Source organism: Passer domesticus, chromosome 11 (assembly GCF_036417665.1).
Source record: "Passer domesticus isolate bPasDom1 chromosome 11, bPasDom1.hap1, whole genome shotgun sequence".
Classification (NCBI taxonomy): domain Eukaryota; kingdom Metazoa; phylum Chordata; class Aves; order Passeriformes; family Passeridae; genus Passer; species Passer domesticus.
This window is the reverse complement of record NC_087484.1, coordinates 4,580,849-4,608,765: the sequence shown is the minus strand read 5'-3', so window position 1 is coordinate 4,608,765 and position 27,917 is coordinate 4,580,849. Positions and strand designations below refer to the sequence as shown.

Genomic DNA, 27,917 nt, shown 5'->3' with positions numbered 1-27,917 from the left:
CCAGGGAATACGAGACTGCCCAAAGATGATGCATTTCCACAGCTGGGTGATCAATCCATAAACAAACTCTTCAACTTTATATGAATGATCTGTGAGCAAGCAATGTGTGCTCCTCACTTTAAATAACTTCTACTGTATGTATTGGTATCCTTGCTTCAACAAGTTCTCTTTTCTTGGGAACGGGATAAAATTTGAATTATGAACTTATAATTTACAAGACCTGTAGGACTGTGAACTTGAATACAAAGTAAAAAAAATGAAAAATGTTACAGGAAGTCTGTGACATCTAATTTTACAACTCTGTGATCAAATTTTGGTCTTTAATAGAACAGTACTTAAAATAGCATTTCTTTTGTCACATATTCTGTTGAATTGCTGTTCATTGCCTTCATGGAACCATTTTTCTTTCTTAATTAGCAATTAGGGAGAAAACATATAAGCCTGAACATTAAACGAATAAAATTTTGGCAATGCTACTTACCAATTTAGAATCTGAAGCAATATAAATTGGTTTTAAATTCAGATCATGTTTTCATTAATCTCTATATAGCAGAGACAAAAAATAACTGTAGCTATACAAATAAAAGTTCATTGTGTGAAAATTGCTAACTCTGTTCAGGGATCAATAACTTAATGATTTAATCCCTTGGAACAGTACTTCAAAGCAGCTGAAAAAAATGAGATGCAACACTGTAATTTTAATTATTTCTTATTGTAAAAATTTATTTATTTTAAAATTTATTATTACCAGTGTAACCTTACCTTAGCAGAGCAAATCAAAAGGAGAAGAGGCCAGAGATAACGCAAGGAGAAAAGAGGAAAAAAGGCGGGAGAAAACAACATTTGAACACTAACTACCACAATCCATCCCACCAAGGAATGACTGCAGATTCCTGTGCCCCTAGGCTGGCTGTTTGGGTTGCTGGTTTGCATTTTCAGCCCTTCTCCATGCCAGGAGCACTCCCTGAGTGAAGCAGAGCTGTGTGATCTCCGCACTCACCGGTACGAGGTCTCGGGCAGCAAGCCCTCGATGACGTGACTGGTCACGTTCCCCACGGGGATGCTGACGTCTCCCAGGTCGATGTTGTAGGATGTGATCTCAGCCCCATTGTTGCTGGGCTCTTCCCAGCTCAGCACAAGGCACACGGAGGGTGAGGGCTGGCAGGCACCCACGTGCTCGTCCTCCAGCACGGACAGGGTGGAGACGGCGTCAGGCACGGACGCGGGGGTTCTGCAGGTCACCAGCTCGCTGCAGGGCCCAGCTCCAGCCTGGTTAATGGCCTGGGTGGGAAAACAAGGAACATTTACCAGTGCTCTCCTTCACATGTGTGTCGAGTTCATAATGATCAGCTGTGCAGCCTGGAAGAGGTGCATGAATTCTTCAGAGGATGTGCACTGCTGGCTTCCTCTCTAAAGTGTGACTCATACCTCTGCTATCCTAGGGAATTAGTATCTTCCTTGGTCACTTAGGAATGTCTCAAAAAACTGGAGAATATTTCTCTTTTCCCCAAAATAATATTTTTCTTTCCCTTTTTATCAGTGGCAAACTTTGGTGGGTAAGGGAAAATGTCATAGTTATGCTGCCAGTGACAGGTGACATCAGCAAACTGGCTACCCAAAATTACTGAGCCACCCAGTACAAAGTCCCCAGCATACTGCAGGGTGGCCCAACAGATGCTTTATGCAAGCAAAATATCCCTAAAGATGGGGGATATTCGGCTTGTTAAAAACTATCCTGGTTCCTAATTTGGAAAATGGATAACTAATTTAATGCTGAAAAGCTTCTGAAATAAGAATATAGGACCTTAGCACGGCATTAAGCCTATGACTCAACATTTCCCCAGAACCACAGAATCATTACAGTTGGAAAAGTCATAATTCACCACCAAACCACAACCAAAGCACACAGCTCAGTATCTCCCACAAAAGAGGAGAGCAACAATTTATCAAGCTTTTCATCCTAAATCACACATCCTGAATCCCAGAGGAAACCAAGTTGCAAAACCTGGTCCCTTTCTGCTCATTACTTAGAGGCTGTTGTCTTAGCAAGCCCAACATTGCGCAGCAGTACAGGCTTGGGGTTTTATCAGCTGATGCTCAGCCAGTGGCAAAAGCTGTACCCATTGCACTGGAATTGCCTAGGGAATGACTGATGTGATGTTACCTCCTCAGAATTATCATCAACTCAATCACAGAACCATGAGGGCTGAAGGGACTGTGGGACTCATCTTGTCCAAGCTGCTACTCCAGCCAGGGTCAGACAATGCAGACCAGATTGCTCAGGCTTTTTTTCCAGTTAGGTCTTCAAAACCTCCAGGTATGTAGATTGCACAGCCCCTCCGGACCACTGTTAGACCCTTAATTACCTGCACAGTGATATTTTTTCCTTTGTATCTCATCTGAACATCCCTATTTCAAGCTGGAGCCATGCTGGATGCAGCATTCCAGGTTGTCAGGAATGGCATGTAAGGGGCAACCCCACCTTCCCTGGATCTGCCTGCTGGGCTCCTCCTGACACAGCCCAGCACCCTGCCAGCACAGAGAGAGCTCACAGAACATGGTACAGGAGAAACCACCTGGATCTGCCTGCTGGGCTCCTCCTGACACAGCCCAGCACCCTGCCAGCACAGAGAGAGCTCACAGAACATGGTACAGGAGAAACTACACGAGTCCAGAAGGCACAGACCTCCACAAAGCACCTTCAGTGCTGCCACACCCTCCACATTTCCTTTACGTTTGGAAAAGTTAGCCCAGAGTCTCCCACCAGGTTACAATTAATTGAAAAATCCAGGTTTACAATGTTGCCAGCAGGACTCTGAAGGCAATGACAGGACACATCAAACAATTGTCTGATTTCTAATCTATGCTTAACTGCAGTGAATAACTTATTTCTGCTCTGCATAATACAAACACAAAGCCATGTTCTGTTTTTCCAGGAGACGTTTTGTTCAATTGAAGAAAGAGATAATAAAGTTACATTTGTCAGCCTTTAAAAAGCCCTTCAAAACAAATCCTGCTCCGGGGAAATCTTCTATTTAATGCAGCGCTCCTGGAGCTGTTAGAAGTGAGCCCTGCTTTGTGCTCTGCCAATGATATGATTTGTCTTGCCTCTAAACCAGTGTTTGGCCATTTGTATCTCGCTCCAAGCAATTTATTGTCAGTGGTGTTTTTTAACTGCTTTATTGGACAATCTCATCACCATAACTGATGGGGCTTTGCTGCCTAGCTGCTTTCCCCTGCCACCCCCAAATGACACAATATTTCCCTCTGCAGAAGCCACTATTGTTTTCAGGAATATTCATTACAGGAAAAAAGTTGAGCAACAGTAAACACAATTGTCTGCCCTGCAGTTAGATATGCCTGATTCCTCAATTTTCCTCTTTATTGAATTACTTAGATTGAGATAGCAATACTGTGTGTTTATTAGAAGGCTGAATAAATGTGGTTAGGGGGATCTTTCTTTTTAAAAAGGAAATTTTTCTGTTAAATCTGGTAACAGATAAACTAACATTTCTGACACTATTTAACTATCTTTGTCTGTTATATCTACTTTGCAGGGAAATTTTTGTGTAACTGTTTGAAGATTACTGTGTATCTTGTAAGAAATTCTTCTTCACATAACACAGAGGATCAGATCCACAGGATGAAGCTCTCCAGAAAGTAATACCTGAGTCACTGATGGACTTCAATAAAATATCTTCTTGCTGTTGTGCCTTTCCTGTAACTTCTGCCTATGGATTAAATTTTACTGGCTGCATTAAAAACTGAGTAGATTTGTGCAACATTTTTGTGGCAGGTAGTTTGAAATAAGCACCCACTGGAAATCAAAGATGCCATACAGCTGGCTGTTTCCATTTTTAACACGAAATTTTCCTTGGGCTCCCCACAGCAGCGGTCTCAGAGCCTCCTCCCTGCCCAGCAGATGCTGAATGCTCTCCCTCTTGCAGAAACAAGAGGCACTTTCTGGCTCACACCTCCCAGCCTCTCACACATTCCCTCCTTCTCCTTCCCCCACAGTGCCAGAGCAAGGCACACACCAGCTCTGGCCAAGACACAAAATACATTTGAGTTGTGGGGCCTGAGCTCTTGGGCTGCTGGCCAGCTCCTCCAAACCTTCTTCCCTAAAAAATGAAAAAAATTCAATATCCTGGTTTAAATAAAAAAGCACCTCTAAGAAGGAAACACTCAACAGAAGCATGTTGTCCCAGATCAAAGAAATTACCCTGGGTGGTCCACATGTTACCAGCTGGGTGGGCATTTGGATTAGTGGGGGTGTTCTGTCTTCACATACAAATGTATCGTGTGGAAGAGTATCTTAGGTAAAATATTTTTACTTCACACCCAGTAGCTTTACCTTCCATTTATTTATCAGTAGACATAAAGGATGAAATGTCTTGGTTTTTTACTTTCATACAGATACACAAAATGTTTTTTAACTGCTACTTTTTACTGAAAATATAGGAGATAAAGAGATCAAACAAAAAGAAATAATGTAAAGACTCTAGATGAGATTCAGTCTCACTCATCTAAGAAACAAAATGGCAAAGATGAGAACTCACTTTCTTGCAGGTACCATCTCCATCTCCTCTACACACAGGAATTTACTCAGCAATCATTGCCTTACTTGATAAATTAAACAGATGCTGGAATTCATTATTTAAGCCAGGGAAATCTTCAATATCCCCTTGGGAGGTGGATATTATTTACCTCTCCTTACCATGAAGAAAATTTTTTTTTTTTTAATTTTCTAAACCATTACCATTTTGTTTTGGTATCAGAGAGCAAGGTGGCCCTTACAAGCATTAGTCACCAAAAGTAACAAAACACAAGAGCAATTTTTAAGCAGCACATCAGTCTGTATTGCTTAAAATAAATGTGCATTCCTCCTGCCTTACAGAGCACGTAATTTCAGAGGGGACTAAAGATAAAAATAAGAACAGCAGTGGAAGGAAACTGTTTGGCTCTCAGAGGGCAATGCATGCAGCCCTGCCATACCTGTAGCCTGCAGCAGTAATGCGTTGCTGCTGACAAGTCACTGATTTCAAAGCAGGTTTCTGTGCCACTATATGCAAGCTGTAGAGATTCCTCCTCTTCTCCCCACTCTAATCTGTATTCAGAGATGTCAGTACCAGAACATTCAGGACTCTGCAACACAAATATTTATGTGGTTCAGTTCAGAAATGAGCACTTTGGATTGCTGTGTTTCACTGGGGAAGGAATGAAGTACATGGAAAAAAAGCCCAACAACCACCCTTATTTTTAAATTAATACACCATTACTGCTGCAAATAGAAATGTACTGAGTTAATGTTCCCTAAGAGGTTACTGAAACAGGACAATTCTGCACAAAAATTACCTGATTGAAATTCAGAGAAATGAGTGTACACAGGTACTTTGCCTTCCATCAGGACACTCAGGAATAAATTGTCTCTCCACTGGCTTGGCAGAAGCTCAACCGTGGAGAACATAAAAAAAGCATCAACCTAGTGCAGCCTAGCTGAGAGATCAAAACACAGCTCTGGAAGCACTGGCTTCAGAGCCTGAAGCAGTCACTCATGTGCTGAGGAAAGAACCACCCCAGCAAGGGAGGAGCTGGCCTGAGGTTCCCGTGGGAGTCACCCATCAGTGCCAGAACAGGACCTGGGACATCCACATCCACATCCACATGGATCCTGGCACATCCACACCCACAATGAGACTCCCATGGGATCACAGAATCATCAAAAGGTTTGGATTGAAAGGGACCTTCAAGATCTCCTCATTCCAACCCCTGCCATGGGCAGGACACCTTCATCAGACCAGGCTGCTCCAAGCCACATCCAACCTGGCCTTGAACACTTCCAGGGATGGGGCAGCCACAGCTGCTCTGGACAAACTGCTTTAGTGTCTCACCACCTTCACAATACAAAATTTCTTCCCAATATCTGATCTAAACCTGTCCCATTCCCCATATCCTCAGCAATACCTTTATTTGGGGAACATTCAATGCCTGAATGTGCTGGACATGAGCCAATACAGGCACAGTTCCCAAACCAAAATATTTAGTGTTTTCAAAAGAACTACGTAGAGCTGTACTGTGTGAGCAGCTCAGAGAAGCACTGCTCTGCCTGCAGAAGAGTGGCCTACAAGGACTCTGTGATTTTGACAGGCAAGATGTAATTTGCAGTGCAAGGATCCAGAGCCTTGCTGCACACCACAGCGACCACCCTGCACAGGCACAGGGGCTCCTCTGGCTCTGCCTCAGAGCTTCCAGCTGCTTGAGTAGGAACATTCAGAGCTCCTAAGCCAGATTTCAGAACAAGATTTGAAAAAAAAAAAGCATCACAATGGGCACCACAGTGCGCTCTCTAGCCACACTCCACAGTGCTTCACTGTTTTTCTTTCTAATTCATATCAGCCAAAAAATGACACTCTTTAAGAAAACATAACCACTGCAAACCACAGCTTTATTTTTAGCTAGAGTAAACAAATATATCCTTCAAATAAATAGAGAACCTACCAGAACCACTGCTTCATGGCTAGGGAGAGCAAATCCCTGACCATTAAAAGGCAACACTTGAAAGTTCAATGCGATTTCCAGTTGCAAAAAAATATTAATAGACCAAAACTGCACCAAACACACCTGTGTGTTATCAAATTAAACGCAGATCATGTTTGTATCTAGATATGTTACTGGCACAATTTATTTGAGCATCTTGAGAATGTCAGTGACTTCTTTCTCAACAGAGCATTGTTTTGGGGAGGAGCTCAATAGAAGCAGGGCTGGGATGGCTCCTAGATTTTCACTGAAAGTCTGTGGCAGAACTACAGCCCTACTGAACCACATCACAATTATTATTTATGGTAAAATCCTTTTTTTTTTTGCCCTAATTACACAACATTTTTTCTTTAATAGCAGCAATCATCCCCTTAGCAATTCAGCTAACACTTATCTTGAGTCCAATGCCTAAGATGCTGGAGAACTGAGGAGGAATGCACACAAACTAAAATAAAAGTAAATATTTGGGGAAAAGACAAACAACTTTGGAGGGGGAAAAAGCTCTGCACCATAAGCATTTATGGAGAGTTAATTCTGTATCAGAGACTCCAGTTTCAGCCAAAATCAAATATTTGTATTTTAATTCCAACTGAGAACATGCTGATGTGCTAAAAAAAAGTGCTTGCAGAGAGCACTTCTATCATCTGATGCCAGTGCAGGATGCCTTGTGTCTGAATCCTGGTCTGGAAGACCAGTGACCAACTTTGTATAATTCTTCAGAGCAAAGCAGAAAAGATTATTTTCTGCATTAGAATAGTTTCTATGTAGGGTTTCCTTGCATAAAAGGATAGCACTGGACCAGTGAACATCTCTCAAGCTCACTTTTGAGTTCTGTGGTGATTGTACTGTTTGGGTAAGCAAGGTGGAATCAAACAGGCAGGGACCTGACTCACCTCCCAGCTGACCAGGACTCGTGTGTCAGACAGGAAGGACAGGGAAGGTGCTCTGCACTGGCCTGGTGGTCCTGCTGCTGTGGTGACCTCTGTCGCCTCCGAATACGGCCCGTACTACAGGGGAACAAGGCATCATCAATCATCATCATCATCATTATTATTATTATTATTATACAGGTGTACACTCATCTCAAAGCCCTCGAGAGCTTTCCAAGAACAGCACGTGAACTTTTCAGCACACTAAACCTTCTCAAAGGCAGACTGGGCTTCCAACACCCGGCACCAAACACCAGCACTCAGGATGAGCCCTCACACATGACTCAGAGTTGAAGTGTGAGGCGAGCTCAGGAACAAGCAGAGAGCATGTACATCCTTTGTGCATCCTCCTGTGTGGCAGCAAGTGCTCATGAAAGCAGAAGCCACCTCCAATTTGCCCAAAAGTGAGAATGAGCACACAGTGACTGAGGAACAGCTTGTGTCCCTCTGCCTTACCTTAGCACAGTGTGTTCACGTATCAAAACCAGCTTCCCATGGATACAAAGAGGAGCACAAAGACCAAAGCACATACTGGAGTCCATTTCCAGTTCCTTTTACACAGGATGCCTGCCCCAAGTCCCTTGTAAGAGGACAGGATGTGCTGGAGCCCCAGGCTGGTACAACATGCGGGGATACGCTGCGCACACGCCGTGCACGGGCAGCTCAGCTCAGACAGCTTCTGAGCCCGTGGAAGGAGAATAATTTAAATGCAGATTAGCAAAAGAAAAAGCCAATTTTCAGCAGTCTGGGAACCTGGCTTCATCCAGCAGTGCGAGGACAGGAGATAGCACTGAAACAGCCTTTCTGAGGCCTCCTGAGTGGAAGAGTGAAGTTTGCTCAGTACATCCCCGAGTTAATTAGAAATCATTCTCCAGAACAAAGCAGCTTCACTTGGAAGCAATTAGAGGAAAAACACTGGTATTTACTTATTTTGTAATGCAGTATTAGTGAGCATGAAATAAAATGAGCCACTACAAAAAGGCCAAACAGAGAAATTATGAACCCCAGAAAACTTCTCAGCAGATGTGTCAATATGTGCCATCGAAGAAAGGCCAACACTGATTGCATTGTCTTACAAAGAATGTACATGTCAAAAAATGTCATTCATTGACTTTGGCTGTTTTGGAGAAGGAATCTGGTAAAGGACATCCCCCTCTATTTTGCACCTGGTAGAAAAACACAGCCAAACTAGAAGCAGTCCCCTCATTTAACAAAGGTGGAACCAGAAATGTTTTGCAACTGTTCTGCCAAAAAAAAAAAAAAAAAAGGCAAAGCATCACATATTCAAAGCTACCAGGTAGGCAATGGCTTTCACTCCAGCAAGCAAATCTAATCTTTCCATGTGCATTTAATTAATTTTTCACAAAAACAAAACAGTGGGTGTTTTTAGACCAAAACAGTTTAAGAGTCTTGCAGATATTTCTAATGCCCAAGTGTTAACAGAACATCTCCCTATGAGTGAATAACTTCAAACCTTTGTGTTATGTTTGTCATCAAGGTTTCCTGGGGAGAAACACGACAATGCATGTAGTTTAGTTGGGACTTTGTATTAAACACCACTGGAATAACACAAAGGCAAGCATAATCAACCCAAACCTCAATGAAAAAGATCTTTCTGCAGATCTCCATGGACATCAGACAGAATTTCTGATGTATTTGGGAAGGCACTTCTTCCAAGGAAATAATTTAATAGAAAAATCTCATTGAATCTATAAAGCACACATTTTTTTTGAAATTAAAACAAAAAAGTCACCAGGGGTGTGAGTTTCCCTCAAACACACCACCTGGGTGAAACTGCACTTTTGTTTTTACACACTTTAGATTTAAAACAAAAAAGAAGGAAATGCAACAGAATGAGGATGAAAAGAATCCTCCCTGCAAGCAGCCATGAGTTTTAGCAGGGATTTGGCACATTTGAGAGCAGCTGATTCTGGCCAAACCGTACCAGTACCCGAAATCTCCTTTTAGAAGAGACCCAGGTCTAAAACTGCCGCTCCTCCTCCCACGTTCCTTTTGAGCATTTACCACACGGTTTTTCCTTTGCCCACCTCCCCTGCCCCAGCTGAGGAGCAGCACCCCAGAGGGGCTGGGGCAGCTCACGTACCCCGCCGTCGTTCAGGGCGCGCACCCGGAACGCGTAGGTGGCCCCGGGCAGGAGGCTGCCCACAGTGCACTCCAGCTCAGCCCCGTGGTACACCTCAGAAACCACTGCTTCAGGGGCTGTCATCTCCACGCTGTACTCAGAGACAGGGCAGCCACTTTCTGACTCAGGGACATCTAGAAGAAATCATGGAATTCATTAATAGCATCAAGGTGTGCGCCAGAACAGACATTTTTTACTTCATATACCACTGAAATGTGTATTTCTGCTTCTGTGTATAGACAGAAGATATCTCACAGATATCTTCTATCTATATAGATACAGACACAACTATCTCATTTTTGTTGAGAGCACCTTTGTTTTTGCCCATGAAAACAATGTATTTGATAATACCCACACGTTATGTTACAAGCCAGTAGCACGGAATCAAACTGCCTGGGGATCAGAAAAACAGCACCCACCAAAATGTTTCCAGGAAGCATTTGGTGGATTTTTACACTGGTGTTGAAATATATTTGACAGTTAGAAATTTTACTTATCCAGAATTTGGCTTAACAAATGATGCCAGAAAAATACTAGGATGCTGCAAGATTATCACTGTAAAGAAAACACTGTTGGAGACTGGCATGTGTCTTGCATTCTGAAAACTGTTCTTTTTTTTGACAACTTAGTGCCATGAGTGTAGTCAAACATCTTTGCAAAGTAACAGGGGTCCAATAGATTATGTGTTATACTGTGGATCAGGATTTAAATGCCACCCAAACCCTCAATATGTTCTAACTCAAATTTTTGAAAAAATTACACATTAGAGGTACCAAAACGCTTCTGTCAAGCCAATATTGCAAAGGAATAAAAAAAAGATTTTGGGTCACACTGTGGTTTTGAACTAAAAAGATAGATATTCTAATGAAGCTGATACTTAATAGCCCTGAGAGGGACAGGGCTAAAAAAATAAAATGGGAGCAGTGTGTAAGACCTAAAGGGCAGCTCAGAAATCCAACCCTGAGCCACCACACCTGATGGGAAGCTGCATTTCTGATTTGCTCAGACTCCAGTGGCATTTGCTGTGCACTTCCCAGGGAACAGGACACAAGCAGCAGAAACAAAGGCTGAAGCTCAGCAGCAGAACCAAAGCTGTGGAGCAGCAGGATGCTGCACTGGCTTACCCCACTGCAGCTGCACCTCCCTGTGCCTCGGCTTGCCCAGCAGCCTGGGCGGGCGGCACGGCCCCGGCGCGACGCTCAGCGTGCGGACAGGTAAACTCTCGGAGCACTGCGGGAGAACACAGCCCAGTTACACCCTGCTGTACACCTGCACAGCCCAGTTACACCCTGCTCTACACCTGCACAGCTCAGTTACACCCTGCTGTACACCTGCACAGCTCAGTTACACCCTGCTCTACACCTGCACAGCCAATTAAACCCTGCTGTACACCTGCACAGCTCAGTTACACCCTGCTGTACACCTGCACAGCTCAGTTACACCCTGCTGTACACCTGCACAGCCCAGTTACACCCTGCTGTACACCTACACAGCTCAGTTACACCCTGCTGTACACCTGCACAGCTCAGTTACACCCTGCTTTGTACCTACACAGCTCAGTTACACCCTGCTGTACAGCTACACAGCTCAGTTACACCCTGCTTTGTACCTACACAGCTCAGTTACACCCTGCTTTGTACCTACACAGCTCAGTTACACCTGCATAGCCCAGTTACACCCTGCTGTACACCTGCACAGCTCAGTTACACCCTGCTGTACACCTACACAGCTCAGTCACCTCTGCCATGGCCACCACCCTCAAAGCTACAGAACAGCACAAGAAATTGTCTTCTACACCCACCGCTTCATGGAAATTTATATAAATAGTAAAGGAGAGGAGATGCTATCAAGCACGTTAGTACAAATGCAATTAATAGAGCTCCTTCATTAGCATTCTCAATACTGGGCTCTCTGTTTTAATTTTCTTCAGTTTGAAAATAATGTCAAGGCCTAAAGTACTCAATCTGAAATGAGAAAAAAACTTATCAAAGCAGGAGGAGTAAGTGTATAGGTACTGAATTTAAATCAAAGAGGGGAATTACAGGAATTGGGGTATGAGAAAGGAACCCAAAAACTTAAAGGATTCAGCCATATGAAAGATAATTGTTACAAAAACCACTTCGTTCTTCATCCTCCAATCAATACAGGGTCAAGCACATGACAGTCTGTGGCCTTTTTCAAGCAAGTGGCCACATCAGATAAACATGATGGTCTTTTCTAATGTAAATATAAACAACTACAGATTGGTTTTGAACAAACCAAATCTCACTAAATTGCAGCTTGCTGAAAAGAAAATTATGTACACACAGAAATGTAAATTTCAGCAACTTGAAGCATGAGATTAACAGCAATCAGTGCAGTTTTACTGTAACACAGGGAAAACATTTCCCTTCTTTTGGAAGATGAAGTATTTTACCAAAATTAGTAGATAAATCTCTGAAAAATAAAAACCCAATAGCCCTTATTGTTAGATAATACCCACCTGACTGTGTCCACCAGTGCTGATACAGCACGCCCGGAGTTTATACAAAGTGCCTGGTTTCAAGTGAGTACAGGTGTATTCTGTAGCTGAGCCACTATAAGCCACTTCCCACTGGTTTGCTGAAAATAAGATATATCCAAGTTTAAAGAAGTGGAAAGCAACACATTTAGGAGTGAATAGGAGAACAGAAAATCATCCACAAATTATGTATTTCAGGAAAATCATTAGTACTACTATGAATGTTACTTTCCACTTGAAGACATAAGACATAGACATACATGCAAATACATATACTTACAAATAAATATGAGTATTATATGTAATGTAGAAGTGTGCAAATATATGTACACAAATATAAAGAAAAATATTTCTAGCCATATAATGTAAAGTTCTGTCATTGTTAGCAAAAAGAGGATACCTAAAAACCCACTACAAAACCTTCCCAAAATCCAACCCCAGCTCACCCAGGAATCCTGAAAATACATAACTGTTTTAATCACATTATTAGGACATTAATTATAATAATCTAAAGAATCAGGACTTCCATATAGTAGCCACAGTGTTTTGAAATTGAGACAACTTTCTCAAGTTTACCTTCTGGACTTCCTTGAGAAATCTCCAGCAGATACTTTAGGATTTCTGAACCACCATTATCCTGTGGAGGATCTGAAAAAATCAGACAAGATAGAAGTGTAAGATAACAAAACAATTACCAAACCTGTTTCTGATCCAGCTCCTTCTCCACAAACTCCTCCACAGGAACTACACCAGGTTATGTGCAGCAGAAATGGGTAACAGAAATTTGTTTTCAGCATGATTCAGACTAAGGCTGCTGGATAATAATGATCCAAACAAAATGTATGGAAAAAGCCCTGAAAGGGAAGCTGTGTGGAGGTTTGCCCCATTAATAAAGGAAGCAGCTGGAATGGAGCTGCACTGGGACATGAAATGGAGAGTGAAAAGTCTGAAGATGCGCTTGAGTGCGAGTTAATAAAACCCAAAACATTTTTGCTTCTGAACACACAAGACTCTCTCCACACCTTTCAGAATATGAAAAAAAAAAAGTTGTCAAGTTCTCCAAACACATTCAACTTTGGGCTGAGAAGGAGCATGAAATAATCCAAGTTCTAACCCATATTTACACAATTTTATCTGAATTTCTTACGACCCCAGAAAGCTCTGCTACATCAGCCTGAGCTGGCTTACCCCACTTCACACTAAAGCCATGAGATGTTATTGGCCCATTGATCACGGGTCTGGTGGGAGGTCCTGGCCTGTCTGGGCTGGTTGTGCAGACCAACACCTCGCTGGGAGAACTCTTCCCTTCCACGTTGGAAGCAAACAGCTGAAACAAAAACAGAACGAGTTTGTCCTTGCTCACTGCAACTGCTCTTCTGGCAGTTCTGCATCAGGCTTCTTTCAGTAACTGCACAAATGTCACATCCCAAAGTGTGTGGGATTGTAGTCACAGATACTAGATTGTCATAATGTTTCTTTACAAACTGCACTGATTTCTTCCCCTCCCTCCATCAGCAGTAGATCATGACATGTTTAAGACAAAAGCAGTGCTGGTTTTCCCTTTAAAGAAAAAGAAAAGTCACTTCTTAAAAATAAGAAGTGGTCAACTTGCAACAATTAGTTTTCTCATAAAAGAAAAATAAGAGAACTATAACAAGAACTATAATAATAACAAGATAAGAGTACTATAACAACAACTTTGGTATTTTTGTTTCGGAGGTATTTCTAGCTGCTCTTTACAAAGTAATTCAGAGTATCGATAATCACACAATTAAAAGTCAGATCAAAGTTGTGCCTGTAGCCAGTGACACCAGGCTACAAATTTGTTCTGATATCAATGCAGTTTTGTGAAACCCATGTTTAATTTGAAAGCAGGGCTGCAAAGAAGCACTAAGGGTTCTCTCCTCTCACCAGCCACAGCAGCCTTTATGATGCTAAGCTAAAGGCATCATCTCAGACTGACAGCACAAAAACTTCCCAATCCTTTGGGTGGTTCAGGCAACTTCACAAGGTTTTCTGTCCCACTGAGAAGGAAAAGTGAATTCCCTGTGAGGGTGCTGAGGCCCTGGCATAGGCTGCTCAGAGAAGCTGTGAATGCCCAAATGAACAGAAAACACAACACAATGACAAGAGGAAAAAGACATTACCCTGAATTTATACTGTGTGCTTCTTCTGAGATTCTTCACAGTACAGGCTTGCTCCTCTCCAGTGTACTTTGGGTGAAACACGCTGTCCTAAAAAAATACAAAACCAAACAAATTCCCATAACTGAGGAGTCTGAGAAAGTGTTCCCTGTTGTTAGTCTGTACCTACAACAAGTTACAGCAAAAGGGCTTTATAGCCGAGTGCTTTTAAAAAAAGAAACAAAAAACCAAAAAAAAACCCTAAAAAACCTCCCAAACATATATATAACAATATTAATTATTATTACTACCACTGGTTTTAAACTGCAAGGCCACAATACTTTTTTTTTAAAGAAAAAACACATTGCAGCTGCCCTGAATAAGGTAATTTTGCTGCAAAATAAGCACAAAACCAATCGTGGCAGTTTGACCTGCTACAGAACTGGAAGTGACAGATGACAGAACACAAGCACACAGAGCAGCAGCCAGGAGGACATGGCACACTGACCTGGCTAAGGACAAGCTGCCCTGCACCTCACAGAATCCTCTGTGGCTTTGTAAGTAATCACAGATGACAGCAGAGATTTTCAGCTATAAGGATTGCTAATTCTGCTGTGCAGCAGAGCAAATCACAGAGCTCCACCCTGCCAAGTTCCCAGTACTCCTGGAAGGCCCTCCAAAGGAGCAGTGCATGCTGCCTCCCTGTGATCCCCAGTTAATAAATCAAAACTCAGTTTAAGTCGTGCGCTTTATGGCTGCACAGCACTTACATTATCTTCTTCCTGAATTTCCAGGGTGTAGGAAATCACTTCCTCTGGTGTGCATCCCTCTACTTTGTTCCACTGCAATGAGATCCACGTCACACCGGCTCGGATGAGCCGTGGTGCAGAAGGGGTCTGAGGAATATTGCCTGCAGTGTAGCAAACCACCTCCTGGCTGTACCCACTGCTCAGAGACAGAGCAGAGAGAGAGAGGAATATTACATACAGGAAAACAAACCTCCAAATCGTCCCCGACAAAGAAACAAACAAAAAAACCCAAAAAACAAAACAACAACAACCAAAAAATAACCCAAATAAACCCCAAATAAACCCACCCCACCACCACAAAAACACCAAGCTAAAGAAACCTAGACCTCAATGTACTTAGAGAAATATTTCACATTTTCAAAAAATTTGGACAAAGCTCAAATTTCTCAGGTGGAAAAGATGAACACCCAGTTAGGAAATGCCAGAAATAAGAACAGAAAAAAAAAGCAGGATAATGTGTCCTCACAGTCATTTTTCAGATCTCACCACAATAACACTGGAAAAAAATATCTGAATGCCTGAAAATATTAACTTGGTATTAACTCTGAGGAAAATTTCATTTAACAAAGGGGAACTAGAGTACAGGACATAAAGCCTCAAGTGTTCAACTTTTGGATGTTGAACCCAAGATGTTCAGAATACAAATTCTGTAAACTCTGATCAAGCTCTCAAAGGAAGGTGACATTCTTGTAATTTTCAAATCTGTTTCCAAAGTAAAAAATGTATTTTCTGCATTAAAGTCACACGATGAACTTAACCCACAAAAAAAGCCAAATCTCCTTATTCCGAATCTTCTTTCTCAAAAATAACCTATTTGTTGAAATACACTTATATTTAAAGAAAGCACCTATAACTAAAACCCAAACAGGACAAAAATCATCATACATGGTAAGTCCACAAGCATTACAACAAACCAAAACAATCTCATGAAGTGTTAGATGACATTATCATGCCTTAATTTTGAGTGCTGTCTATAAAAATAAGGCATGTGTTGCTGGTGCTTATCTCACAGATTAGCACAGAACAGCTGACCATAAATAGTTTTTAGCTCACTCCTTCCTCAGCAGCCTGAGGGGAGAGAATAAAGGGAGAAAGAGAACAAACTAAAAAAAGGGGGGGGAGGAGTGTTGAAACATGCACTAAGATATTTTAAAAATCTGGAACCTGGCAAAGAAAAGAGATGCCAGAACTGGGAACTCTGCACAAACCCAATTCCCTTCCACTTCCACTCAGCAGCACCAGCTCAGCCCCCCTCTCCCTCCACACTGAGTATTATTTCAATGGGGAGGGAATTAATCTTGCAAGAAGTTGGGAAAAGGGACCCTGTGCACACATGAGTGGTCTCAGTCCATGTCAGGGAAAACACAGGAACAGGAATAAAGAAGCTTTCTAAAGCTATAAATTACTGAGAGGCTTGTGTTTGAGAAGAGAGAACAATGCAGGAGTCTCCCTCCACAAACACATTGTTCTATACCACTGGTGTTTCTTCTGTGTCCTTGTAATAATGATTAGATCCTGTTTAGCTAAGGAGGACAATACAGGAGTGCACAAGGGCTCTGGATGTTTGGCTTCTTCACAGCTAAACCTTTCCTGGCCTGCCCTGCTTGCCTGAGCCCAGAAGCACAGCCTGCCCATGCAGCACAACATCTCCCTGGGCACACTCTGCCCCCCCTCAGCTGCAGAACACATTAAATTTCATCCCCATGTTCCCCAGCAGCTCCCAGAGGACTGAACTAAGTCTGATTTCTCACCCATCTTCAGGTGAGTGCATCAGTTTGTGTGCAAGGAAAAGCAGAAGCTAAACCCCATCCTTCAGTGCCTTGGATGTGCCTGTCCTCTCTCAGCCCTGCCTGTCTCTCCCTTCTTTCCCACCCCATCAGCCAGCCCTGCCAGTCCTGAAGAAGGAAGGGACTGTGCTGCTGAAAAGAGACAGAAGGGCTTTGCTTTAAACCAGAAAAATAAATATATCAAGATTCCTTTCAAAATCTGTAACTCAACTTCCCCTTGCTTGTTTTTCTTGGTTCACAGAGGTCCCTAGTGGGAATTTTACATAACAGATGTATTCTTTTCGTATTAGGAACAGACCACAAAACAGCATTTAACACCTCAAAAGGAGCCTATCTGCTCAGGCTGATCTCATCACGCTGAAGGTACACAGCAATTCCCGGGGAGGTGAAGGGCATCACCAAGGAAAGCCTGACTTACCTTGAAGCATTAACAACAGAGCAAATGTCAGATATTTAGCTCGAAACCATGAAGAGAAAAGAAACAAAAGCCCCCCAGAAATACCTCTTTATGCTGGCATTGATGGGTGAACTTTTCAACCAGCATTTTTTCTCAGGAATGCTCCCAGGCTCTCTGAGGGACTCACCTAGTACCGATGTCATTCTGGGCTGCCAGGCGGAAGGTGTAACCCAGAGCTGGGCACAGCTTGGTCAGCTTGCAATGCTTCTGGCTCCCAAAGTAACATTCTCTGAAACCGCTGTTCCTCTTTCCCTAGAAAGAGAGGAATCTGTAATTGGATCGCTACGAAACAAAACCACACCACGCTCGTGTCAGGAGCTGTTAAGTGATATCAAAATTAGATGTTCTCATAAAGGAAGCTGTGCTCTGAAAATCACACAGCTCAGCACAGTCTGCCTGCTGTCACATCCCTTCTCACCTTCTGGGAGTGGTGAGATGTGTCTACAGCCGCAGCCTGAAATGCAATTTACCCCACTCACAAACAAAAAAGTGGGGAAATGATCAATGAAACGAATCTCTGAGTCTCCTCGGCCACAGGAGCAGGGGAAAGGCGCAGCCAACACTTTGCCAGCACTGTCCTGCCCCGTGCATCCCTCGCTGGGATTGTCTCAGCAATTCCCAGTCCCACAAGAGGGCTCTCGCTCCCCACGGTCCAGCACAGCCAGAGCCAGCTGGGTGGGACCTTCCCCTGCTCTCCGGGCAAAATTTCCTCATCCCAGAGGAAAACCCAGCGTGCCAGGCTCTGCACCCGGCGTGTGATGAGTGAACAGCGTTTTCTGGGGAAGTTTGTAACTTTGTTAAGGGAGTTGTTTGCCAGAGGGATGGTTTTTGGGAGCTGCACATCACTGTGACCAGGAGCAATGATCCATCCTGGTAAAGACAGCACGAGGCAGCAGCCCAGAGGGGATGGAGACACTTCTCCAGCTCCCAAACACTTCCTCAGGGACTGGTTTGTGCCTCAGCACCAAGCACAAGGACACTCAGAAGTTCTCTCCCTGACCCCACCACATTTAAAACAAAACTAAAACCCTATCAGTGCAGCCCAGCTTGGAACACCCTGGGGCAGGAATAAAGCCCAGCAGTTTGCAGGACAGACACCCTAAATTAGCAGGGAATATCTGGACTCATTCTAGGCCACACAAGGAAAACAGGCAGCTTGAAATCTTTCAGGAGAAAGGGCATGGACTGCTCAGCTCCTCATAAATAATATCCACCAGAACTGGAACAGCTGAAAGGAATTTTAATTTCAATACTCAAATACAAAATTATTGGACAATTACTTTATGAAGTACCCAAAAAGCCCACCAGAATGGAAGCCTGACAAAGCACACCCATGGCTCCAGCATGTGCAGAAGACAGGGCTATGTCCATCTCTGCAACTTCTCCTGACTGAAAAGCTCTGCTGAGCCATTTACTAGTTCTGGCACGTGTCTGTACCATTTTTAATTTTAACTGTACTATTTACACGGGCACCCCCCTGAGGCCAGCAGCCTCACCTGCTGTGCCTCCTTGGGCTCACTCTGCCCTCCCACACGCTGCTCCTCCTCCATGCCCAGAACATCACCACTAGAGAGCTCAAAAATGCCTCAGTGGGACACGCATTTTGCACTGGCCCCAGCCAATTTCTACTTCTTCTCCCTCGGACTGTGACATAGAAGGAAAAACTCCCTGAAAGGTTTGTAGTGAACCTCCAGAATGTGTTTATCAGGCCAGAAACAGCCACACAGATTTCCAGCACAGCAGTGTGGAGGCACTGAAGGGACGTTTAGCACGCTGGCAAACAGCCAGAACTTTTATTTACACAGTGGGAGCCTACACTTGTTCTAGAACTCCTTCACACACAATCTCCTTCAGCTTCACCCACCTGCTCCAGCTGTAGCATTACTGCACAGCTCAGGTAAATTTAGGAGGGGAATTGGAAAAGAACCACAAAATCGGAGCAAAAACATTTTGTAAATGAGGAAAATCTTTTCAGATCTAAAATCCCTAGCCACAGAGTGCTGTGATAGAATTCCTAGCTACAGAGTTCTACGAGAGAATTTCTTTAGCACAAAAAATAACAGGTGAGCATACTTCTCAGCTCAGCAGTAATATATTTAAAATGCAGACTATACAAAACCTAATTAGAAATCTTATGTTTCAGTAAAATATCCATTCATCAGTTCAGCACGACTAAAAATAGATTTTTTTCCCCTATGCAAACTCTTTTACAGGTTGAGTTGCCTTAAATTAATTTTTCCTCAACTCTTTAATGACTTCACTGCTTATAAATAATTGAAAACATTTGATTTATTTTGGATTTCTGTTTAAGAATGCCATTTTAAAAATAATTTTCCTATGCTTTTTGTCGAAGAGAACAAAGTGACCAATTGCTAAGCATATGGTCAATGAAACAATGCTGGGAAAAAAAGGGGAAATCATGGAAAATCTCTATGCCTGAACTGAGAGCAATGGGCCAAGCAAACTCTCATTTGTCAGCCTGGCTGGTTAAAATTTTGCCACGATTGCCAAACATTTAAGGTATCCTTAACTTTATAACAGTACAAACCCTGATATTGTACATATTTCTCTTCCAGAACTGGTATTGTACATTCCCCAGACTCACTCAGAGACCAACTGGTATTCAGATTACTCAGACTGGCTGGTATTTTGGATTCTATTGGCACTAATTGGAGAGGCTGGCCGATATTTCTAATTATCCTGGCATTAATAGCCTGGAAATAGCCTCTCCACTCCTTCTCTCCCAAGATTTATGAAAGCACTAATGCTGGCATAATTATAGACAGGAACAACTGGCAGGCTGGTACTGGCTGCCACCCAAGAGTCTTACAGCTTTCCCAGAATCCTTCTCCTGTTCTTTGTACACTCGGCATCCAAGTTTTTAATCCTTCAAATAATGTTTCGTAAATCGCTTAAAATACACTGTATCATTTCTGCGAGGATTTGTAATCCCCAGATTGCAGAGGGAGAGCGCTGTCTGATTTCCCCAGCCTGGGGAAGTCTTCTCCTGCCTCCTCCAGCCTGGGTTCCCTTTTCTCCTCCAGGACAGCCCACCCTGTGAAGGACCATCAGCACCCTGTGTGAAACAAGGACAATTCAGCTCCACAAATCCATCCTGCATTGCACAATGCTCCAGCACAGCCTTTAAACACAATTCAGAGCTCTGCCCGCTATTTCTGCAATATTTCAAGCTGCACACTCACTCAGCACAGGCTGCTTGATTTTCTTTGGAGAGTGTATTTACTGAAGAAGGGATTTGAAATGGTTTTTTTTGACTGAGCTCCCTGCAGCAGACCCAGCAGTAAATAAACACAAGAGGAGGAAGGGGCTGCTGCAGGTACAGCAGGGCAGGAAGGGAGCACAGCCTGCACACGACTGAAGCACAGCTCAGCACCACATCTGGGAGCAGGATGCAGGGCTGACATCTGCTGTGGCCACACCAGCACTGCCTTCTGGGTTTGGGTCGTGCTGGCAACAAAAAGGAACAGCCTGAAATTCAGTCTGACACAGAGCTGTGGAGCAAACTGTCAACAATTAGTGCAACACACCCTCAGATCTCTGCAGAGCATTTACTGTGCCAGTTATGCAAGTTACTGAGTTTTCTCTACACACAAACACTCAGAAGGCAGAAAAGGACCTACAAAACATCCCTAAATTATGCACAAAACCCCAATTTTATGCAAGGCTCTCCTCCTGCACGTCTCACAAGAGTGGCACAGCCACAGAACAAACTCACAGGGCAGGTAAGTGAACAAACACAAACGTGGAGCTCCCTGTACCCAACTCTGGTGGATCACCACTGAGATGCCTGGCTCAGATTATCAGCTGGTATAAACAAGCACATCTCTGCTACCTCCAGGAATTTAAAACTTAGTGGCAGAACAAAATTATCCCAATTTATTTCTATGTAAACTTCATTATTAACTATCTATCATCAAATCATTAAATAGTGTGGTATTGTATCAGTCTCTCTCTGGAGTAAATTAAAATGAGCTGCTTACTGGGTAAGAATTAAAGCTGCTTTGAGCTCTACAAGGAACAGAGACACAGACTGCATGAGAGGGATGTCCTTGTCTGTGGCTCAGGAACATTGCTGCCCTTTCCCATCGAGAATGAATAGGATACTCTGGCTATCCATATACACAAGAGAAACATTTATTTACTACCACTTAATCACACAACAAGCATTTCACATCTAATTAGTAACAAAGGCCTGGTTCTTACAGCAGTGCCAGCAGCATTTTTCAGTGCAGTTACAGTTTAGTGATTTTGATGAATGCTGGCATCAGGGAAAGCATCACCTCCTTTACAGTCATGTTTTATGTGTGGTATATTTTTAATGCTATTTTTTCCCCGATTAGCTTTTTGCTTACCCTGAATAATCAATCCTGGCATCAAGTCATCAATTGATTAGTTCGGGTTTTTAATTTCAAAGTTCACAGCAAAAGAGTCAAAAGGTGAAGTTTTCCTTAATTACTAATTTGAACTGGTTTTATTGCCAGACAACTAATGCACCTGTGGTGCAAGCATGTTCCAATCCCAACAAAATCCAGAATACCTGAGACAGGGGCTGATCCTTAGTTCTTTAGAGTCAGTGGAAGTTTTCCTAGGGTACATCCAGTGTATCTGAGTGACCATTTGCTGAACTGATTTTTTACTCTCCTATTAAAAAATTGAGTTTCCTTCATAGTTCTTCAGGCATTTTAAGAGATAACAGTTTATTAGCAAGGTATGACAACTCTAATTCAAAGACTTGGATCAGTACAGGGAAAGCATTTGTATTCTTTAACTAAGCATGTAGCACCAGTTGCATTACAAACCATTTAATCCAAACTGGGATAGAAAAATGTAGGATAACTGAAATATCTGTATGTACTAATGACCTTTCAGAGTCTGCAGGTCAGGAAAAACCCCAAACCTCAGAACTAAACTGAAGCAGCAGCTGGGTAGGGTGGCACAGTAACTATTAAGCAGTATAATCTTCTAGAATTTCCCACCTCACCTAATGCTTCTGCTGCTGCTTTACAGCCACAGTTCATTTTCTGCACACACAAGTGATGCCACCCACACTCCTGGAGGCACTTTGGATGCTACAAACTGCACCTCTGCCCCACAAAAACAGGAGGAACCAGGTGAGATACTGCCGAGCATCTGGCACACTCTGAGATCTGGGCTGTCCTACAGACAGACAGACAGACATCTCTGACCCACCCCCCCCCAGCCAGGAGCCCCTCCTTTGGAGGGGTAACTCTGCTTGAGCTGGAGAACACACTGGTGTGACTGGGACACAGCTGGAGTGTTTGCCTGGATGCCTCCAGCCCTCTCCACACCTCCCGTGCCCGATGCCAGCTTTGTTTCCAGTCTGAGCTGCAGCCTTTGCACGAGACCTGTGTGCCATGAGTGTGGTGAGGGCTCTCCACACCATTCTTTCCTAGCAAGGGGCTCAACTTCCTAGGCAGGCTGCCACTTTAGGGTGTTTTTCCACCTTTATCATCTGACAGATTTCTTGCTCTCTGCTCCTGCGAAGCCCTCTCTGCTTCGCAGCCGCGATTTAATTTCCTTCTGATGGCTGATTTTCCCGTGTTTGTATTTCACCCTGTGCCTCACAGCTAATGAATGCTGCTCTAGCTGAGATCTGGCAGCGTGCTCACTGCTGCCTGGCAAGCCCTCCCCTGTGCCTTGATGTATGTATTCCTTGATTTCACCAGGACACAGTGTGGCCTTGTGGAGACTGCAGTGCTTTTGCTGATGTGGAGTTTACAGAACCAAGCTCGGGGCTGCAGGGCACTGCAAGTGAATTCCCTTTTGTACCTGGGTGCCAGAATTCCAGCAGCTGAGTGCACTTCACCTCAGAGGCACAGCCTGCCATGGCACATGGAAAAGTGACTGCAGCAGCCTGCCAGCCCACCACTGCAGGTGATGAGGCTCCTGCACACCCAGCCTGCATCATCAGACTTTTCCTTCCACAAGCTTTAATAGCAGGCTTTAATTTCAGCGGCTTAAAGTTGCATTTCTGTCTCTTATCAGAGAGATAAGAGACAGAAATCTCTTATCTCTTATTTTTCTAAAAATTTTTTAGAGAAGCTACACCTGTGGCATTATCTGTCTCAGAACCTGACAGCCAGGAGTCCTGTCAAACCATTGGAGATGCACCAAATTAATTTGTGCAGGGCCATTATTCTTCCATCTGTGCTGGCTAGCTATCCATTACAATCTCAGATTTCAGGGCTATTACTGAAAAAACAAGATAATTAAAACAGGTAGACTAAGGGAATCTGGATGCCTCAATTTTTTCCCATTAGTAGCTGAACTACCCTCAACCAAACTGCTTTTGCTCTGTGAAAAATGAGTGTCACAAGCATTCTTTCTGACAACAAAACTCTTACTAAAGAGTTTGAAGGACAGAAGGATTTTAGGATTGCCCTATAGATATCCAAAAGTATGCCTATGCTCCATGTAGTCAAAATTCACATTACAGTATTTGCACTGTATTAATTATCTGCTGATGGTCCTTCTGACAGGACCTTCTGTTGCTTCCCTTTCCTTGGCAGGCTGGAATCATCTGTGTTTCCACTGCTCTGTGCTGCTCTGTTCCTTCAGCTCCAAGTTACTGGAAGCTTTGGAAGAAATCACAAGTGCACAATCAAGGTGTCACAGGTCTAACAGGACCATCCTGGCCCAAGCTTTTGGAGAAATCTCTCCTTATCTCCTTTCCCAGACTTCACACCCCTTTTTCAGTGACAACCTTTGGCTTTCCATTATGTGCAGAGGGACAGTAAGTCATTCTGAAGTTATTGCTCAACTTTAGCTCAGGTTCTCAGGGTTTCCCATCATGCAGACCCCACGAGCTGTGACAGTGCACACAACAAATGCCTGCACAGTGAGTTCTGCTCCAAACACACAACATGCAGCAGAACGAGCAGGGAATGTGTTACTAATGCCATGGTGGAAAACTATTCACAACAAAATACTCCCTTTAGAATATTTTTAGACTACAAAAGACCTCAAGAGATGTTTCTCAGACTTTACAACCAAACATCCTTTCACACCCTTCACTTCCCAGCTCATGACTTTTATTTACATGTTGTCCAAGCCCTTTCTGTCACCCAGTATTTATTATTTTCCTTCAGAGATAATGCTCCCTGACTCATGCTTTCTGCAGAAATATGGCTTGTACAAAGGAAAGGGGGCAGAAATAAGGGGACAGAGGGAGGACCCACAAGAACACACCCCCAACAAATCCTGCACATCATCTGTCAGGGCATTCTCCAAACAGTGCTCACTAACCACAGAAGATATTTAGGAGAAAACTGATCTCCTTTTGTGTCTGGAAGGGGGCTAATTGTCCAAAAGGACACTCATTTTGATTCTGAGTACATTCTCTGCAAGATCATGCCTCTTCTCCTCTAAGGCAGGAACAAGTGTTTATTCTGCACTCAGCAGCAAAAGAAAGAGATCATGAACAGAGCTGTAAGATACATCACAAGTAATTAAATAGTAAGTAATGCTAATTAACAAATAAAGTACACCAAATGAATGATAAAAGATTTCAAGGGTACAGAAACAGGACATCACAGGCCTATATAAAATACACTGAATGGAAAGTTTTCCCCCCACTGCCTCTTTCACCTTTCCAACTCTTTACCTAATGCCATCAGGATTTCATTTTCCCATTTCTACTTTCTCCTGTATTTAATTACTTTTCTTTACTCAGCAAATCCTTGTAAAGTCTGAGTGCCATTTATTTGTGTATTTATTTCAACTAGCTACTACTTACCTCATCCCACTCCAGAAGGTAGCTGGTGATTTTTGAACCATTATCAATGGGTGCCTACGAACAAAAATAAACAAAAAGTGATTTGGGGAGTAACAGAAAACGGCTTCACCTCCCCCAGGCAAATGAGTACAGTTCCAAGTGAAACCAAAGCTTTGCACATGGCTTGGCAACCTCTTAACAAATGCTGGGAAGAAGCTGGACATAATGAAACACATACATTTTAAAAGTCAAGTCGGTGCACAGGAAGGGATTTGTCAGAGTAGAGCAAGTTCAAGTCCCTTACAGCAAAATGACTGTCTCAGTTTTCAATCATTTCCAACGTTTATGCTCACTGTCAGTACTTTCCCCTTGCTTTGCCTGAACCAAGTGTTACCTACCTTCCACTGTAAGGTTAAGGAGCTTTTGGTCCTGTGTGAAGTTTTGGGTGGGAAGGGACTCTCTGGTGCTGAGCTCGGAGTGGTGAAGCTTACTGGCTCTGAGCAGGATCCTTTGACTGAGTTGTACGCTGCACATACCCTGGAACAATGTTGAAATGGGTTACAAATGTGCTGACAGGTACAGTGGCACTGACCACCAAAGCACCCCCAACACCATTCACTAGTGACAGACTTATCACAGCCCAGTGCAATCCCAGCTTTACTTCACTTATACAAGAATGCAACAGAATTACAGCAGGAGAGGAAGAGTGTTTTGTGCAAATATTCCCACTGAGTTATCTTCATTATCTGTTCTTTCCACCAGTATTTCCTTGCCTGTTGCCAGGCTTCCACACACTGTGGTAAAATCCTCCTTGAAATGCAACAGAGAAAAAGGTATCAGCTTTAATGCCTGGTCTACACTTGATCCACGTGTACCATGTTGAGTGCAGCTATCTGCTGGTCTCCTCCCATGGGTACATTGTTCTACATAACTCAGGCATCAACAATTAGTGGGCCTCCATGGACCAGAACTAACACAGGCCAGCAACACTGCTGTGATAAACTAAAAATCTTCAAATTTGATTTCAGCCAAATCCTCTGTATGTCAGCATAGCACATGCAATAACAAATAATACGGGAAAGCAAACGGGATGTAGTTGAGCACTTCCTCACAAGGTGCTTTTCTCTGAAAAAGTAATGATGTTATTCTTCCCCTTCACATTTTCCATGCAGCAAAAGAAAGTGCAAATTGGGAGTCTTCTACTCAAAGAAAAGTTCAGGCCATGACCAGACAATGACCTCTGAGTTGGCTGTAGCTATTGTGCGCTTGAATGCAGAGCTAAAGAAAGGGCAATTTCTTAATTTGTTTTCAGTAGATAAGAGTAATTTTTGCACAATGACCACCTACATAGAATCAAACCTTCTGGGGGAGGTAGGCGAGATCTAGTGCTGCTTTACACATCACCTGTTAGCAGGCAGGAACAACAAGAAATGCAATTAACTAACTGAGTCTGCATCTGGCAAGTGGCACATGTGTGTGCTGGAAATGAGCGTGGCCCAGCATCCAACACACACCACAAGGGAAATAAATCAGTGTGAAAACGAGCTCAAGGGGCATCTCCTGCAAGCCACTGAAACCCTGAGCATAGTGAGGGCACCACAACAATACACCTGGAGGGAAGCAGGAGGTGGCTCAGAGCAATCCAGGCTGCTCCAGGTTGTGCCAGGGCCCAGCAGGGCAGTGAGGAGCACGAGCACCTTGTCCAGCAGAGACAAAGCCCTGAGAGATGCTGCCAAGGTCAAGGAGACCCAAGGCAATCTGCCCAGTAACTGCTGGCCCCATAAATTCCTTTACTCAACTGATTTATTTCTTCACAGGCATTAATACATAATGCAGTTCAGTGAAAGAAAAAAATAACCCCAAAACTATGGTGGAAAGCAAACAGCCACTGTTTCAGTGACAGCTCGCTCCACTACAAACACTGCTGCTTTCCAAGTCTGACTTCTGTGTTTAGTCACTCCTTTTTAAACAGAAGTTATTGCTAACTTCTCTAACCAACCTGTACTTTGGCAAACCTGCAAGAAGGTGGAGGGAACTGTAGGCAGGGAGGAAGAAGTCAGCCAGGACCTGGGGCAAATACCCACAACACCCCTAAAAATGACTGAGACCTCAGCCCAGCTGCGCATGGTGACCTCTCTGGTGTATGAATTTGGCTTCAAAAGAGATGTTCAATGCTCAGAAGGAAGCTCAGTAGTGTTTTACAACATTCTCCTTGTTACCATTCCTTTGCTGCTAAGGCCAAGCCTCCTGCCCCATTCAGGAGCTGCAACTTTTTCTTATTTATGACAGGCTCCTTCTGGTCTTGTGCTTCTACTTGAGAAGTTCATTTTAGGGCTCCTCTAGAAACAATCCTTAAAAATATAAATAAATCTACAGTAGCATAGAGATAGATGGACACATTTTGATGTTGGGTTTTGTTTTTTTGGGGTTTTTTTAGAGCTCAGAAGTAAGGTGTTTGTTCTTTAAAGCTTTACAAACAGGAGCAACCTTGATGTGAAACTCTGTGCCTAGCACTTGTCTGGAAAAACAGAAGGGAACAATAGACAAGAGTGAAAGGATTTTTTTTTAAAGGATATTGAGGGTAAATGAACAGGATGTAAATTCAAAGCCTTGGTTCATAAAGTCTTTTAAAAAAAGCAACACAAGCAGGTAACACAGTGTTAAAACCATCAGAGAACAAAACTAGAATGTGTTAATAGTTAATAAATGTGTAAAACACATCTTCAGAATCAAAGAGAAATATGAAAACATCAACACAGTTCAGTGAGAATCCATTTTTTTCTTGGAATAAATGCTGAAGTGTCTATGGTCAGATGGATTTGTATGCAGCAGCTTTACTTCCCAAAGCATGGCCTACTCATGAAAAAAGTGTGGAG

At 43.2% G+C, this 27,917-nt stretch overlaps 1 protein-coding gene across 1 annotated transcript in view; it reads right to left on the bottom strand.

Moving 5' to 3' along the window:
* Positions 1 to 27,917, bottom strand: part of FNDC3B (fibronectin type III domain containing 3B) — a 183,049-nt gene that overhangs the window by 27,784 nt on the left and 127,348 nt on the right. The window contains exons 10-22 of the mRNA XM_064385242.1: positions 25,440 to 25,578; positions 25,063 to 25,116; positions 17,413 to 17,537; positions 15,003 to 15,177; positions 14,257 to 14,343; positions 13,298 to 13,436; positions 12,686 to 12,757; positions 12,092 to 12,210; positions 10,734 to 10,839; positions 9,571 to 9,743; positions 7,431 to 7,544; positions 4,996 to 5,145; positions 1,001 to 1,281 (exon numbers count right to left, since the gene is read on the bottom strand). Of these exons, the coding sequence (XP_064241312.1) occupies positions 1,001 to 1,281; positions 4,996 to 5,145; positions 7,431 to 7,544; positions 9,571 to 9,743; positions 10,734 to 10,839; positions 12,092 to 12,210; positions 12,686 to 12,757; positions 13,298 to 13,436; positions 14,257 to 14,343; positions 15,003 to 15,177; positions 17,413 to 17,537; positions 25,063 to 25,116; positions 25,440 to 25,578 (1,734 nt within the window). The remainder of the gene's footprint in view (positions 1 to 1,000; positions 1,282 to 4,995; positions 5,146 to 7,430; positions 7,545 to 9,570; positions 9,744 to 10,733; positions 10,840 to 12,091; positions 12,211 to 12,685; positions 12,758 to 13,297; positions 13,437 to 14,256; positions 14,344 to 15,002; positions 15,178 to 17,412; positions 17,538 to 25,062; positions 25,117 to 25,439; positions 25,579 to 27,917) is intronic.